The sequence below is a fragment of the Peromyscus californicus genome, unplaced genomic scaffold, assembly GCF_007827085.1.
Source record: "Peromyscus californicus insignis strain IS unplaced genomic scaffold, ASM782708v3 Scaffold_9__1_contigs__length_137607984, whole genome shotgun sequence".
Classification (NCBI taxonomy): Eukaryota; Metazoa; Chordata; class Mammalia; order Rodentia; family Cricetidae; genus Peromyscus; species Peromyscus californicus.
The window spans coordinates 80,108,196-80,122,367 of NW_026294617.1; the positions used below are offsets into that span (position 1 = coordinate 80,108,196).

At 46.6% G+C, this 14,172-nt stretch overlaps 1 protein-coding gene across 1 annotated transcript in view; it reads left to right on the forward strand.

Moving 5' to 3' along the window:
- Casq2 (calsequestrin 2) overlaps positions 1 to 10,324 on the forward strand; it is a 66,170-nt gene extending 55,846 nt beyond the window's left edge. The window contains exons 9-11 of the mRNA XM_052731506.1: positions 6,048 to 6,148; positions 8,065 to 8,139; positions 9,016 to 10,324. Of these exons, the coding sequence (XP_052587466.1) occupies positions 6,048 to 6,148; positions 8,065 to 8,139; positions 9,016 to 9,252 (413 nt within the window). The 3' untranslated portion in view covers positions 9,253 to 10,324. The remainder of the gene's footprint in view (positions 1 to 6,047; positions 6,149 to 8,064; positions 8,140 to 9,015) is intronic.
- The last annotated feature ends 3,848 nt before the right edge of the window (positions 10,325 to 14,172 follow it).

Here is a 14,172-nt window from a genome sequence, read left to right on the forward strand (position 1 = left end):
CTTCTTCCTCGTCTCCCCACAAGAACCAAGTCTAAAGAATTCTGCTTTTGGAGAACTCCACACAACGGAGGACCAACGGGGCTTTCTGAGTGAGGGCCCCAGGGCCTCACCTGCTTTATTGGCCTCTGTGCCTCACCTTGGCTCTGGGTCTGAAGCATGTGGGACTCAAAAGCACACCCAAGGGAAAGAGCAGATCCTTCAAGACAACCTCCCAGCTGGGTGACACTGACCTCCAGCCTGCCTAGCTGCCCACCTGCCACTGTAGGACCACAGCTTTCCTAAGCCCAGGCAGAAGGGCATCCTTCAGTCTCACAGACTTGTTGGTTGTTTTTGCTCTTTTGGGGGGCCCGCCACCCAGCTCCCAAATAAATCACACACGGAATCTTATTATTACTTATGAATGCCCGGCCTTAGCTTGGCTTGTTTCTAGCCAGCTTTTCTTAACTTAAAGTATCCCATCTACCTCTTGCCTCTGGGGCTTTTCCTTTTCTATTCTGTATACCTTTCTTTCTTACTCCATTGCTGGTTGTGTAGTTGGGTGGCTAGCCCCTGGGTCCTCCTTCTCTGGCCTCTAGATCTCTCCTCTCCCAGATTTCTTCTTCTATTAATTCTTTCTGCCTGCCAGCCCTACCTAACTCTCTCTCCTGCCCTGCCATTGGCCATTCAGCTCTTTATTAGACCATGAGGAGTTTTAGAGGCACAGTAACACAGCTTCACAGAGTTAAACAAGCATGCAACATAAACAAGATATCCTACAACAGACCATAGCCAGCAACCAGGAGGAGGTTGGAAGGAATGGGCAGATTGGGCAGCATGATAGGCCTGTTTGCTCCTGGGCTGTGGCTTGGTCTGAGACACAATCACATCTGCAAACGGGGCCTTTCCCTAGATGGCTGTGAGTGACCTAGACCTGGTCCCCCAGGGCCTGGTGCAGGCCGTTCCCACCAGCCTCTGCCAAGAAAACAGGAGGGATAATGGCCTGGTTCTCTTCATGCAAGGATGTGATTCCCAGAGGCCACGTGCTTGCCGTGGGAGACTTTGCCCCATATCCATGCCTCAGCCCTAGGTCCTGAACTTCCAGACCTGCCGTCCAAGGGCTGGGAAGGGACTGCAGTTCTCATAGCCTTCTTCTTTATTTAGGCCATCCTGGAGACTCCAGGTCTACTTAAAGCATCATTAGGTTGACCCTACAGGCAGGCCAGGGCTCAGGAGCATGCTCAGAAGCAGGGCAGGGGCCTGTGCTCCACTTACTCTGTCAGAAGAGCAGAGGCAGGCCCCCACCACCACACCCCCCAGGGTCGAGGCCACACTGCATTTCCTCCCTCACCTAGCCTGTGCCTCCCTGAGGACAAAGTTTCACAGCAGGCTTGGGAGACTCAGATGCAGAGGAGGGGGGACGGAGAGTAAATGGCTGCAGATGTGCAGACTGAGGGCCGGAGTTCGACTCCGAACTCTGCTGCTTACTCATAGATGACAGGGGCCAGCCAGCCACCTCCTTCAAGATCTCCGGAAAAATAAAGGTAATAAAATCTTCCATGCAGACTAGATAGGAAGATGAAACGCAGACATCCTCAGTACCCAGTGAGTGCTCAATATAAATGCTCCTCAGAGGAAGGCTGAGGCGGCAGGGAGCAGACTCTGTGTATGAGGAGCAACACCCTGAGTCCATCAAGGAAGAGGCTAGTGTAGAAAAGGAGATTTATGGCCATTAGGATCAACAGCTCCAGGATCAGGCTTTAGGAGGGGAGGAGGGACCTAGCTTGGAAATACAAGGCAGAGATAGAGGATTCAGGCTGGGGCTCATCACCAGCTTGGTTACTGGGGACGCTGAGTCTCCTCTGGCCTTGGGAACCTGCTTGGATGCTCCTCTGGTAGCCTCCTCCAGGGGCTGTGTGAGACAACCTCAAGCCTCAAAGTCTTTAGCTAGCCTTCTCCTCTCTACCTTATTCCAGACTATGTTTTTTTTTTTTTTCCCCTCTGAAAAGTAGCCTGTCACACTCTACGGCCTCTGAGCTAGGTCACTGATACAGGAAACATTTGATCCTTCCCGGCTCAGCTGACTCCAGCTGAGTCCCAACCATGTGACCACCATGAGAGACAAAGGTGAAACAAGCCTCGTTGCCTCCTGGTCAGAGAGGGAGACGCACAGGGACTGTGGTCATTGTTCAGGTCATCCACTGCTTTCTTTTTAATTTTATGTGTGCGGATGTTTTGCCTCATACATGTCTGCGTGCTGTGTACCTGGTGTGCTAGAGGCCAGAAGAGGGCGTCGGATTCCCTGGAACTGGAGTTACAGGCAGTTGCGAGCTGCCATGTGGGTGCTGGGAATCGAACCTGGGTCCTCTGGAAGAGCAACCAGTGCTCTTAACCCCTGAGCCAGATGTCCGGCCCCAGATGTTGAGAGGAACCATTGAAATAGGTCTGCTCTAGGCTGAGGACTGAAGAAGGTAGAGGCCAGCAAGCCCTGAGTCAGTTGTGTCCAAGCAGGCTGACACGTTCCAAGTAGTAAAACCTGGTTTGCATGTAGTCACTGGGCAGGGTCCTCATAGCCCAGCAGCTGCTGTCACAGAATGAGCAGCCGGGGTCACATGATCCTGCTGTTCCACCACCTCCTGACGGTCTGTCTTGTGAGGTAGTTTTTTGTGAGCATCTATGACGGGTGACCCCACTGACATACAAATGTAGCTAGAGTTTTCCTGCCTGGCCCACAGTCAGGACAAATCTCTCTCACCTGCCAGTCCCACAGCTGCTCAGACCCAACCAAGTAAACACAGAGACTTATATTGCTTACAAACTGTATGGCTGTGGCAGGCTTCTTGCTAACTGTTCTTATATCTTAAATTAATCCATTTCTATAAATCTATACCTTGCCAAGTGGCTCGTGGCTTACCGGCATCTTCACATGCTGCTTGTCATGGCAGTGGCTGGCAGTGTCTTCCTTCCGCCTTCCTGTTCTCTCAGTTCTCCTCTGTTAGTCCCGCCTATACTTCCTTCCTGGCCACTGGCCAATCAGTGTTTTATTTATTGACCAATCAGAGCATTTGACATATAGACCATCCCACAGCATACAAATGGCCGGGTTTAATGGAGGTCTTCAGACATAAGACTCCCATATTACTGAGGAGAATGACTGATTGAACCTTCCTGTTCTGGCGCTAAGTATTTCAGTGACATTCATTTCATGTATAACCATCCTGTGAAATAGACATTGCTGGGACTGGTGAGGTGGCTCAGTGGGTAAAGGCACTCGCTGTTAAGCCTAATGACCCAAGTTCAATCCTTGGGACCCACGTCATGGAAGCAGAGAACTGGCTACAGCAAGTTAGCCTCTGGCCTCCACACACAAGATGTGGCATGCACGTGACACCCACCCACACAGGCCACACTTATGTACAGGCACAAAAGAAAGATAAGTAAATGAAAGAGCAATTTTAAAAAGAAGTAGCTATTATTGCCGCCGACCCATTCTACCCACCAGGAAAGACAATATTGGATATTGCCTCAAGTGAGAGTCTAAGTGATTGGGACTAAGGTCACTTGGACCCAATAGTCATGTGTGTAAGTGTCACACAAAAGTGAATGGAAACCCCCAGCCACAGACAGGAGCCCATACAGAGTTTCTTAGCTTTGACATCCCAAGGTTGCCCTTGGAACTTCATGCAGCTTTTGTGCCTTTAATGTCAATTTATTCATTTTATTCTGGGAATAAATAGTTTTTTAGTTTTCCTTGCTCTCCCTGTACATGAAGAATATTTTCTTCACACACACACACACACACACACACACACACACACACACACACACACAAAAAAAAAAAAAAAAACTTCCACATCCTTTTTTTTTTTTTTTTTTTTTGGTTTTTCGAGACAGGGTTTCTCTGTAGCTTTGCGCCTTTCCTGGGACTCACTTGGTAGCCCAGGCTGGCCTCGAACTCACAGAGATCCGCCTGCCTCTGCCTCCCGAGTGCTGGGATTAAAGGCGTGCGCCACCACCGCCCGGCAACTTCCACATTCTTAAACATGGAAATTAAGCCACACCTATGAAATCTTTTGTTTAACACAGGTTTAAACGCATTTTTTTTTCTTGGAGAAGCCAAATTTAATCATTCCACTTTTTTCTTTCTATCTCTGAACCTGCTGTAGGATAGAGACAGGAGTGTTCGCGTGCTCTCGTATGTAATGTTCCTTTTGTAAAATCTCAGCACCACGTGAGCTTTTCCATCATAACATGGCAGCGCTTGTAGGTGGTCACAGGCTGGGCCCCTGCAACCTTGGCATGGGGATTCTTTACTCTCCCTTCAGGGGATCCAGTCCCATTTACTCAAGTCTACTTGAACATGATCTGTGTGGCTGAGCCTCACACTCTTCGTGAATTTCAGGCCTGTCCAGGTCCCTTTCACATCTTCCAGAGAACTGGCCATGTCGCCTCCATTATTGTCCTTTTCTTCTCCAAGATGAGCAGTCATAGCTGCCGCTGTCTGGGAGGAATTCTCTCTTCTGGTCTATGCATTTGGATCCACAAATCCACACACAACTCTCCACGAATTTCCATAGTTTCCTCTCCTGAGATGTGACCCCTTGCCCAGGAGAGGAGCCACAATGTATCCAAACAGCGGCAAGGACATTTGACGCTGGAGGAGGGAAGCTTGGTTTTCCCAGTTATGTATGCCTACATGCAGCAGATACTGAACACACTTCTCCCTTCTCCAGCCTCTAAACAGCAAACACGTGGGCTCTAAAGCACAGCCCCTGTGTGTTGTACAGAGGGTGTTACTCTCAGGCCACACACTCAGCTATCAGAGACATGGAACTGTATTGTTTAGAACTAAACTGGAAGTTTCTATTTTGAGCTGTATACTACCGAATGGTGGAAGCTGGTCTGGCCACTGGTCCTCTAGCCCCACCCAGTTACCATGGCACCCACACACAGCTGGGTGGGATCACCATCATCTGTGCACCCTGGCACCTGTTGAGAAGTCTGTTGTTCTGTTGGTTCCGTGGTCCTTGTTCCAAGCAGGTCACCACTGGCCCTCTCCTCCTACCTGCACGTCATCATCAGATTTGCCACCGTGATCATATCTCTGCTCAGGTTTTGAGATGCGTTGGCTGTTGGTGGCTCATGCAGGACTTTCTTGCGTAAGAGCTAGGGGGCTTGCTAAGAGCTTCCCTGGTTATTTTTTTCTTTCATTTTCCTTAATTTAATTGCTTAACAAAATACGAGCTCCCTTCTGGATTCCCTGAACTTCATGTGGACGTACGTACACATCCGACTTTTGTTTCCCACGTGTATACAAACACACACACTCACAGAATGTTTTTTTGTCAGGGACCTGCCAAGATCAGACCACTTGTCTCTGCTCTAGTCGGGTGTGGGGGTGTGTTCAGGGTTTACAGTATCACTTACTGGATGTTCTTTCAAAAATTTTGCTTATGGAAAAAAAAAAGCTGTATGCTGCAGGGCTTAGGCTCAAAGTGTGGAAGGCTTGTCTCTGCTTTTCCTATGATTCATCTCTCCTCTCTGGGGCAGAGAATATTGCTGACAGAGTGCAGGGAGTGCTGGGTGTACCAGAGCTTGTGCGGGAGGGAGTAAGGGGAAGTAAGAAACGGGCTGTGGAGCAGAGCGATGCCGACCCAGTTTGACGGTGTTGGGAATTCCAGGTTGCTCTTGGTCTATAGAGCAGGGACGGCACATGCTTGGAACACACAGGATCATCAGGGACAGGCAGAGACCTTCCTCTGCTCTGGGACTGATGGTCACCAAGGCCACTCAGTTTTCATCTCCTAATGAAGAAATGAAGGTGAACCTTCATTTAGAAAGGGGGCCACTTCCCTGTGACCTTTCAATTTCTTTCTTAAAATTGCCCTTGCTTTCTCTGTAAGAGCCCCTTTGTGTCTGCGGCTCTTCATCTGACTCATTATATACTCACTCTGTAATTGAGGGTATGTACCAGATGGCCAAGAAAGCCCTGTGGAAAAACCATGCTCTTGCACTCCACGTGAGGAGCGGTGTATGTGCTGGGTGACTCAACTTTCTTGAACCCTATCCAGATGGCTATGAGTTCCTGGAGATCCTGAAGCAGGTTGCCCGGGACAACACTGACAACCCTGACTTGAGCATCTTGTGGATTGACCCAGATGACTTTCCACTGGTGAGTGGCCCAGGCCAAGGTCCCATCCCTGGTGGTCTTCACCATCCATATTTGAGTTTAGCACAAAGTCTTCAAGCATGAGGGACAGACTGAAATAGTTGATGGTGCTTGAAGAAGCCCAGAGGCCACTGTATATGGAGTGGGTACATATGCTTTTTACACAACATTGAACTTGGCTTCACGTAGTCGTTGCAGTGACCGGACTTACCAGTGTCCTCACTTCTGAGACACCAAGAGGTGACTACTCTTGGAGAGGCCCACCCAGGGGAGATGGGAACATTCCTTCTTTAAGTAACAATATGGCCCCTCTGTGTCACTACCTACCTCTCCCTGAGCCTCCAGAGGCAACCTAAATTATTAGAGAATGGAAGCCAGAAGTGAACACTTTGCAGAGTGAAGAACTTGATGAAGCAAAGAAATGGCCTGTCTGAGGGTAGAGACTGTGCCTGGCTTGTTTGTCACGAGCTCCTTAAGACTCAGCATTGGGTCCAGCCCACGTGGAAGGTACAAGAACTTTACCACCCCAGTGCTAGTCTCTGTCAATGAAGAATAGCAAGAAAGCTTTGATAATTCTTAGTTTTGAGCAAATTACACAGAATGCATGTCACACATGAGCCCAGTAACGATAATAATGGAGGAAGTTACATCCTTTACTATAACGAACATTCTCTATTGGCCAAGTCCAATGCTGCACCAAGAGCCAGGATCCCCAACATCGCATGAGGTGGAACCTGGGTCTCTTCAAGAGCCTCAAAGACTAACACTTAGGTACTGAATTATGTGATTTGTTTGAAGATGTGCTCATAGTCCATTCCCTCAACAACCCTAAAACTAGGTACTGTTGTAACCCCTATCCCACTGAGAAAGGGCAGCACTTGGCAGTTAAACCTAGCAGATGTGGAAGCCCCACCAAGATACATAGTGAAGTCAAAGCTTGGTCTATTGACTGCTTCTGGTAAGGCTAACTGCTGGTAACTATAGAAGTTTGGTTATTCTCTGGCTATGAGTTGCATAGGTTATGACGGGTAAAAATGACTAGACAGAGAAAGCTGACATCAAATCCTATACACATGGAGATTGGGTGAACCAAAGGCAGAGACTTCCATGAGATTTGAGACCAATGGCATAATTCTGGGTAAGCATAAGAAAGCCATGGCCATTTAAGCATACAAGATTGCTTTGTTGATTTGCTTTCTGCTGGGTGTATTTCCAGTTTACCTGTACTGTTTCATTATGCAAACTTGTAAATGACCTGCCATTCTTTTGGCCAGTTCTGCATTTACCTTGGTTCTTGCAAAGCAAAGGCATTTCTAATTTCCAGATCCACGAACACCCAAGTCCATGTCAGTCCGTGCATTTACTAGAGAGACCTCTATCCCTGAACATCTCTGTTTCCCTAGCTTCATGGACTTCACTAGTTCCATTAGCCTGCCCCAGCCAGAGATTTGTCCAGATGGAGCCCTCACTGGGCTGAAGAAACCTGGCTTGTGTTTGCATTTTATGCCAAGTTACAGCATATCAATGTTTTCCCAGCCATCTCATGTGACAGAGAGGCACAAGATAAGGCTTTTAAGAATGGAACACTTAAAGGGAGGTAGAAAGAAATGGCTCTTTCATTATCCACAAACTATCAATGAGTTATAGTTTGGGGATTGCCCTCAGCCATCTTTGTGATAGTCTCCCTGAGAGCTGTGGAAGCATTTATGTTCTATGTTGTCACAGCTAGTGCCGTGGCATCATTTATTAATGCTTAAAGTGCTTTAGGGCTGGAGCCAGCCTTGGATTTCCTGTGTCCACAACTGCTTTAAAGGCTTTCAGCCAATCACAATCTGGTTACTACGGTAGGCTGGCAGGTGAATCCAGCCACAGGGAGAGCCCTCCACCCATTGTCTAACCTCGCCTTTTTGTTGCTGCAGCTTGTTGCTTACTGGGAGAAGACTTTCAAGATTGACCTGTTCAAGCCACAGATTGGTGTGGTGAATGTAACAGACGTGAGTATCCCCATCAGGGCCTGAGTATCCCCATCAGGGCCTGGCCAGGCAGTCTCGGCCACCCTGCTGGCTGTCATGCAGCCCTAACTATGAGATCACTAAGGAGTCTGCAGCACCAAGTGGAACTCTTGGGTCTTTCCTAAACTCTGGGAGCTTGATTGTATTCACTTCCCAAGCCAAATAACAAGGCCTTCGTATGCAAGCAACTCATGTCTAGAGCTATCATTGCCTAAGAGAGATGGAGAGGTTGATGTCCAGAAGCCCATGCTGGCAGCCACCCACGCAGTCAGAAGACCCTGATGACAGAAGAGAAGCCCCATGGCAGAAGTTTAAGCACAGACAAACTCAGGGTGGGAAGGGCTATTGAGATGAACTGATCGAGTGGGAAGAAGTATAGACTCAGTCCAGACATCTGATACAAAACAAGACAGAAATAGGGCAGATTCAACAAGGGGAACAGTGAGGAGAAGGAGCCATAATAGAGGGCCCACTGCAGCCCAGTGCAGGCAGGGGCTATTGTGAATGGGGCCCATTAACAACATCTCTTTGCCACCCTGTGGTAAGCGTTCTATCAGTCTCTACATTTCTTGACTTTTGAAATTTGAATGAAGAGTAATTCATTCATTAATTTTTGTGTGCGCACATACATATTCTCTTGGGTAGTAGAATAGATATTTTATTTTTGCTGTTATTGAAACAGAATACTTCATAAGACTGTTCTGCATCATTTGGCATTTCCATTTGTCTGTTTGTACATAAATATCCCTGATGGGTGTGAGAGACTTGGAGGCCCACTCCGCACAGTTACTTGGAAACCCCCAGCCAGTCTCAACCTCCACCCCTTCACTCATTGGTTCATTCTGTCCATCACTGCAGGCAGACAGCGTCTGGATGGAGATCCCAGATGATGACGACCTGCCAACAGCCGAGGAGCTCGAAGACTGGATTGAGGATGTGCTTTCTGGAAAGATCAACACTGAAGATGATGACGACGAAGAAGACGATGATGGTGATGGTGACAATGATGATGACGATGATGATGATGATGATGATAATTCTGATGATGAGGATAATGATGACAGCGATGATGAGGACGATGACGATGACGAATAGCTCCAGACCTGGGTGAATCTGATGAGAATGACGTCACAACTACCCCCTACCATACAGACGACCCAAGAGGGCAGCAAGCAGCGGTGCCCACACCCGGTCAGCTCTTTTCCTTTCTCCAGCATCTTTTTCTAGTCGGTTCTTGGCAGGAGTGGTACATTTCAGTGAATGCCTTCCCAAACCCAGCAGTCCCACTCAGCAGGGACAGGAGGGGGGTGATTCCCATGCTGACTTCTTTTAAGCATCCTGAGGAACAAACAGCTCTTGTTCTTTACTAGACCATCAGGGGTCATGGAATAATGGGAGTCTGGGGATAGTATCTCCTGACACCTCTACTCAAGTTTACTTACTGTCTTTGATTCTGATAGTGACAGAAATGACAGCTTGCTATTAGTTCACAAGCAGGGAGTGGACTTCTAATCAAGAGCCCAGGAAAACCACGTGATTATTCAATTCAGCCCCCAAACCTAGAATCTCAGTGAACTCAGACCCAAGCCTTTGGATGACTATTAGGAATGCTTGAAATGTATGGGCATCACCATCATTTTTAGAATATTAGGATGCTGTGTGGGGGTCAATCAACTCTCTGAATGTCCCAACAGTTCAAAAGCCTCATGTATTCACCAGCAGTGAGAGAAGGGAGAGGCTGAAGGATGAAAAGTTTTTCATTTTTCTGATGGAGACAGTTTAGGTCTCTGAAGGGTTTTGCTGGCCGCCTAGTGTGATCTGGGAACTGAATGCCCCTTCTCTGTCCCTGCTAGTGAGCTGTCCCATTCTGAGTTAAAATTGCTTTATCCAATGGTCGATTAACTCCCCATTCATCAGCACTCCCACAGTTGACCAGGGCAGTGATAATTAGAGTTCATGATGCCCTGAGGCACTGAGAAAAAAAAATCCCCAAGTGCCTTTTGAATTGTCTGAAAGCAACATTGTGCTTGGTAGTTTTAGTTGCGAAGTAAGTGTTCTAATTTATTTTTGAAATCTGTTAACATGGAGAACACTCTGTGTGGTTTTGTTTTTGAAACTGGGGCAGTCCTTTTATGGAACAGTAATAAACTGACAGACATTAAACTCATGTTTTGAAAAGATCGAGGCTGTCTTGATAATCCCACCCTGGTCTTTCTGAATTTGTTTTTGCCTGGCTCCAGTTCTACCCCTCTGCTCCTGTCTGCCCTTCCATGATTAGCATTTCAGTGTCTCTCAGTTCTGGACACATTTCCATGCCATCAACTACCACCTATGTTAATGGCCTCCACTAAGGGTCTCTAACCTCGATCTTCGGGCTTTGACCTTGGTCTCTGATCCACTTGCATTCAAACTCAACACAGCAAAGCCTGAACCCCATCCCCTTTCCCCTCTAAACTTGTCCTTTTTTATGAAGTCCCAGCTTGGATGAGTGCTTTTGCTATTGATGTCATTGTCTAGGTGACTGAAAGTGCCTTGTTCACGTTTGCTCCCACCACATGGGGTGCCCACCTGTGGTCACAGCACTTATCCAAATGATAACACATCGCATAGCCACCCTCCCACTAAATACAGTCTTTAAGAGACAAGACACGGCCTTTTCTCTGTAGTCCTGTCACAACGCAGATGGTATTTATTGAGTCCACTTGTGAATAACTGGTCAGCCAAAGCAGCTGTCATTGCCTACCATGTTGGATAGTAGAGTTTACAGGGTGTTTTACGTGCCCTGCACTGTGTTAGGTAGCTTCTGTTGCCATAACAAAACACTTGAGAGAAACAACTTAAAAGGAGGGATTTCACTTCAGCTCACAACATCAGAGGTTTTAGTTTAAGATCTGCTGTCTCTGTTGCCTGGGGCCGGAGTTGAGGAGGAATATCACCGTGGCAGCATGTAGAGCAGAGGAAACTGCTTGCCTGGCTGCACCAGGAACCCCGGAGAAAGAGGGAGGGGCCAGGACTCCAAACTATCCTTTAGTGCCCTCCCTGCAGTGACCTACTTTCCTACCTTCTAATAGTCCATGGAGCTATGAACTCAACGGACCAAGATGGGTTAGTACCCTCAGGATCCAGTTACCTTTCAAAGCCCCACCTCTGAATATAGCTGTACCGAGGATCAAACTTTCAATCTTTGAAGATATTCACATGCATATCATAGCAGAATGCCACAGTCTGGGTGGCGTAAGCAGCAAAAGTCTGCCTTCCCACAGTTTAGTCCAATGTCAAGTTGCCAACTGTGTTGCATCCTGCTGAGGGCTCTTTTCCTGGCTTCTTGTCTTGTTTGCACATGACAGATAGATATAGATAGATGATAGATAGATAGATAGATAGATAGATAGATAGATAGATGATAGATAGATAGATAGATAGATAGATAGATAGATAGATAGATAGACAGACAGACAGAAAAGAGTTCTGATTCTCCTCTAGAAGGATGCCTGTCCTGTCAAACTAAGGTCTTAACATTGTGATTTTATTTGACTTTGATTGTCATCTGAAAGGGCCTTGTCTTCAAATGCAGTTATACCAGGAGCCAACACTTCAATATGATTCTGGGGGTGCCCAATTCAGTCTAGAATGCAGGGCCTCAATATAATTTTCTCCCCCCACAAAACTAAGCAGGCTGTGCTGTGTTCTATCCACCCAAGCCCAGTCATACCTCAAGCAAACTCGTGGGGAGGTGATTGTCCCAAGAAATCTCTGATGCTAAACTTTCAAGTAGCCAAAGAGTGGGGGTCCATTGGAAAAATGGTCTGTTTCTCAGCCCAGGAAGGTGTGGTGTTCTCAGAGACCTAGAAACCTGTGTGCAGCTGAAACTGTGCTCTGGTGTTCCTGTGTTAGGACCCCTGGGAGTCCAGCTGTTTCTGCCCAGCCAGGGCTGTTCAGTGAGTAGTCTGAACCCTCCGAGCAGATACATACTGAGTGTTTTGTTCCACGGCCAGAGCACAACGCTGTGTGCTTTCCATATGCTATCACAGCTCATCCTTACAGCAGATTAGAAGATGTGTCTGGTTATTTTCCTTAATACAGTAGGACACAGAAGGCTCCAGCAACTTCTCAGAATTACACACACTCTTTGAAGGAGCATAGCTACAACTGTATTTTTTAACTTAAAAGGATTTACATTAAGGATCAAAACACTGCATTCTTTTTCCCTCAGAGCATGTCTGAAGACAGACTCAAGTGAATTTCCAATAACTGCTTTTATTGCTTGAATCCATTTATCTTCCCGTTCTGAGTTCATAATCAACTCAAATGATACTAGAAATGTGGCCTAATTAAAAACACAAGATCTGCTATTCCATTAAAAAGAAAGAGCATGATTCAGTGTGTAATCTGGAACAAAGAATCCCTTTCAGAGTATGTTCATTAAACACCATCCCAGAACTTGAAAAGAGCTCGTCTTTTCTAGAAGAGATTGTGAACTCTCCGACATTCATGGCCGTCACCCTGGGAGGAGTCACTATTGTATCGTGTGCAGACTACATTTCATCTCACTTTCATTGGCATATGTTCCTCATCTATAAGTCTGATAACAACCTGGGGCAAAACTGGCTTATTTCTACTCTGTCCAAGTTTGGGTAGGCAAGTAATGAAGCTTGTGACAACTTTATAACCATGATACTAATCAACTTTAATGGCTATTATCCCTATTAAGAATGCACAAAATAAACCTAGTGATTATTCAAAGTGAATCTTAACCTAAAAGCTCTTGGCAGCATGGATTGGCTTAGGACAGCAACCAGCCACAGAAACAGGACCATTGACTCTCCTTGGCTCAGTGTGGACATTTGTGGTGCAGGATGATCTTTTTCCTCAGGGGATTGAAGTCCTTCAGGAACACAGTCTTCCTTTGTGAGGGACAGGGCAGCAGCCTGGGAATGAGCATGGAAGTGTCATGCCATCTGGGAATGGAACGACCACAGCCACCTAGCAGACCTAAATATTTTCAAGATGGATTAAGAAGAGTCTTTAGAATCAATGTGATATTTTTATAATCTGAATTCCTTAGTAATAACTTCAAATCTGAGTGGTAACTCTGAGACCCTTACTGACCCCTAACACTCCTAAAAAATCACGTGGGATTAGTCTGTGGTCGATGATTTAGTGTTGAGTGAACTTCCCGCTCTCATTCAATTACTCACTCATTAAAAAGTTATAGACTTTTTGATAGTCTATAGACCAACCGACTCCTAAACTTTGTTGCACGTAGATTAGGGACTGCAAGAATGAGCAGGTAAATGGGGCAGCTGAGCTGAGAAGCAGTAGAAGACAAATGTTTGAAGTACCCAGCTTCAGTTCTGAGAAATACATCTTCATATTTCTTGAAGTATTATGAAGTCTGAGAGCACAGAAACACATTTGGACATGGACCCAGGCAGCAGAGCCAAAAGTCAACAATCATTTCGGATTATCTATGGCAACATGAGCCTGTGTAACTAGAGGATGCTCACACGACATACTGGCACTACTGGTGAATGACATCCTGCCTGTGCACTCTCCCGCCAGCAGGTCCTGCCTCTTGCTCTGGGCTTTACCTACTGCTGTCCTGATGTCTTTACTCCACTTCTTTAATATGATAGTCTATCATCTGAGACCCTCAAAACTCCTCCACATTCTACAGCTACACAGAAAAGAGCCGCTGACTCCTGTCTACATGTGGCTTTAATTTTTTTTCCCCCAGTGGGGTTTGCTCGTGAACTTATGAACTGTGAACATCTGGGCTAGTGGCCCAAGGAAATAGCTTATCATTAATCTATACGATAAGTATCTTCAAATCAATTGCTTTCTCTGATCCCTGTTCATGCAACTGGTAGGAATGTGTGCGCTATCAACATTCCATGCAAGTGAAGGGTAGCTGAGTGTGGAGGTGGCAAGCATCAACATCTCTTCATCAGATAATCTAGTTCCCCCATCTAAAGCAGGTCAATCATTTAAAACCAATTACCAAGCACAATTGAC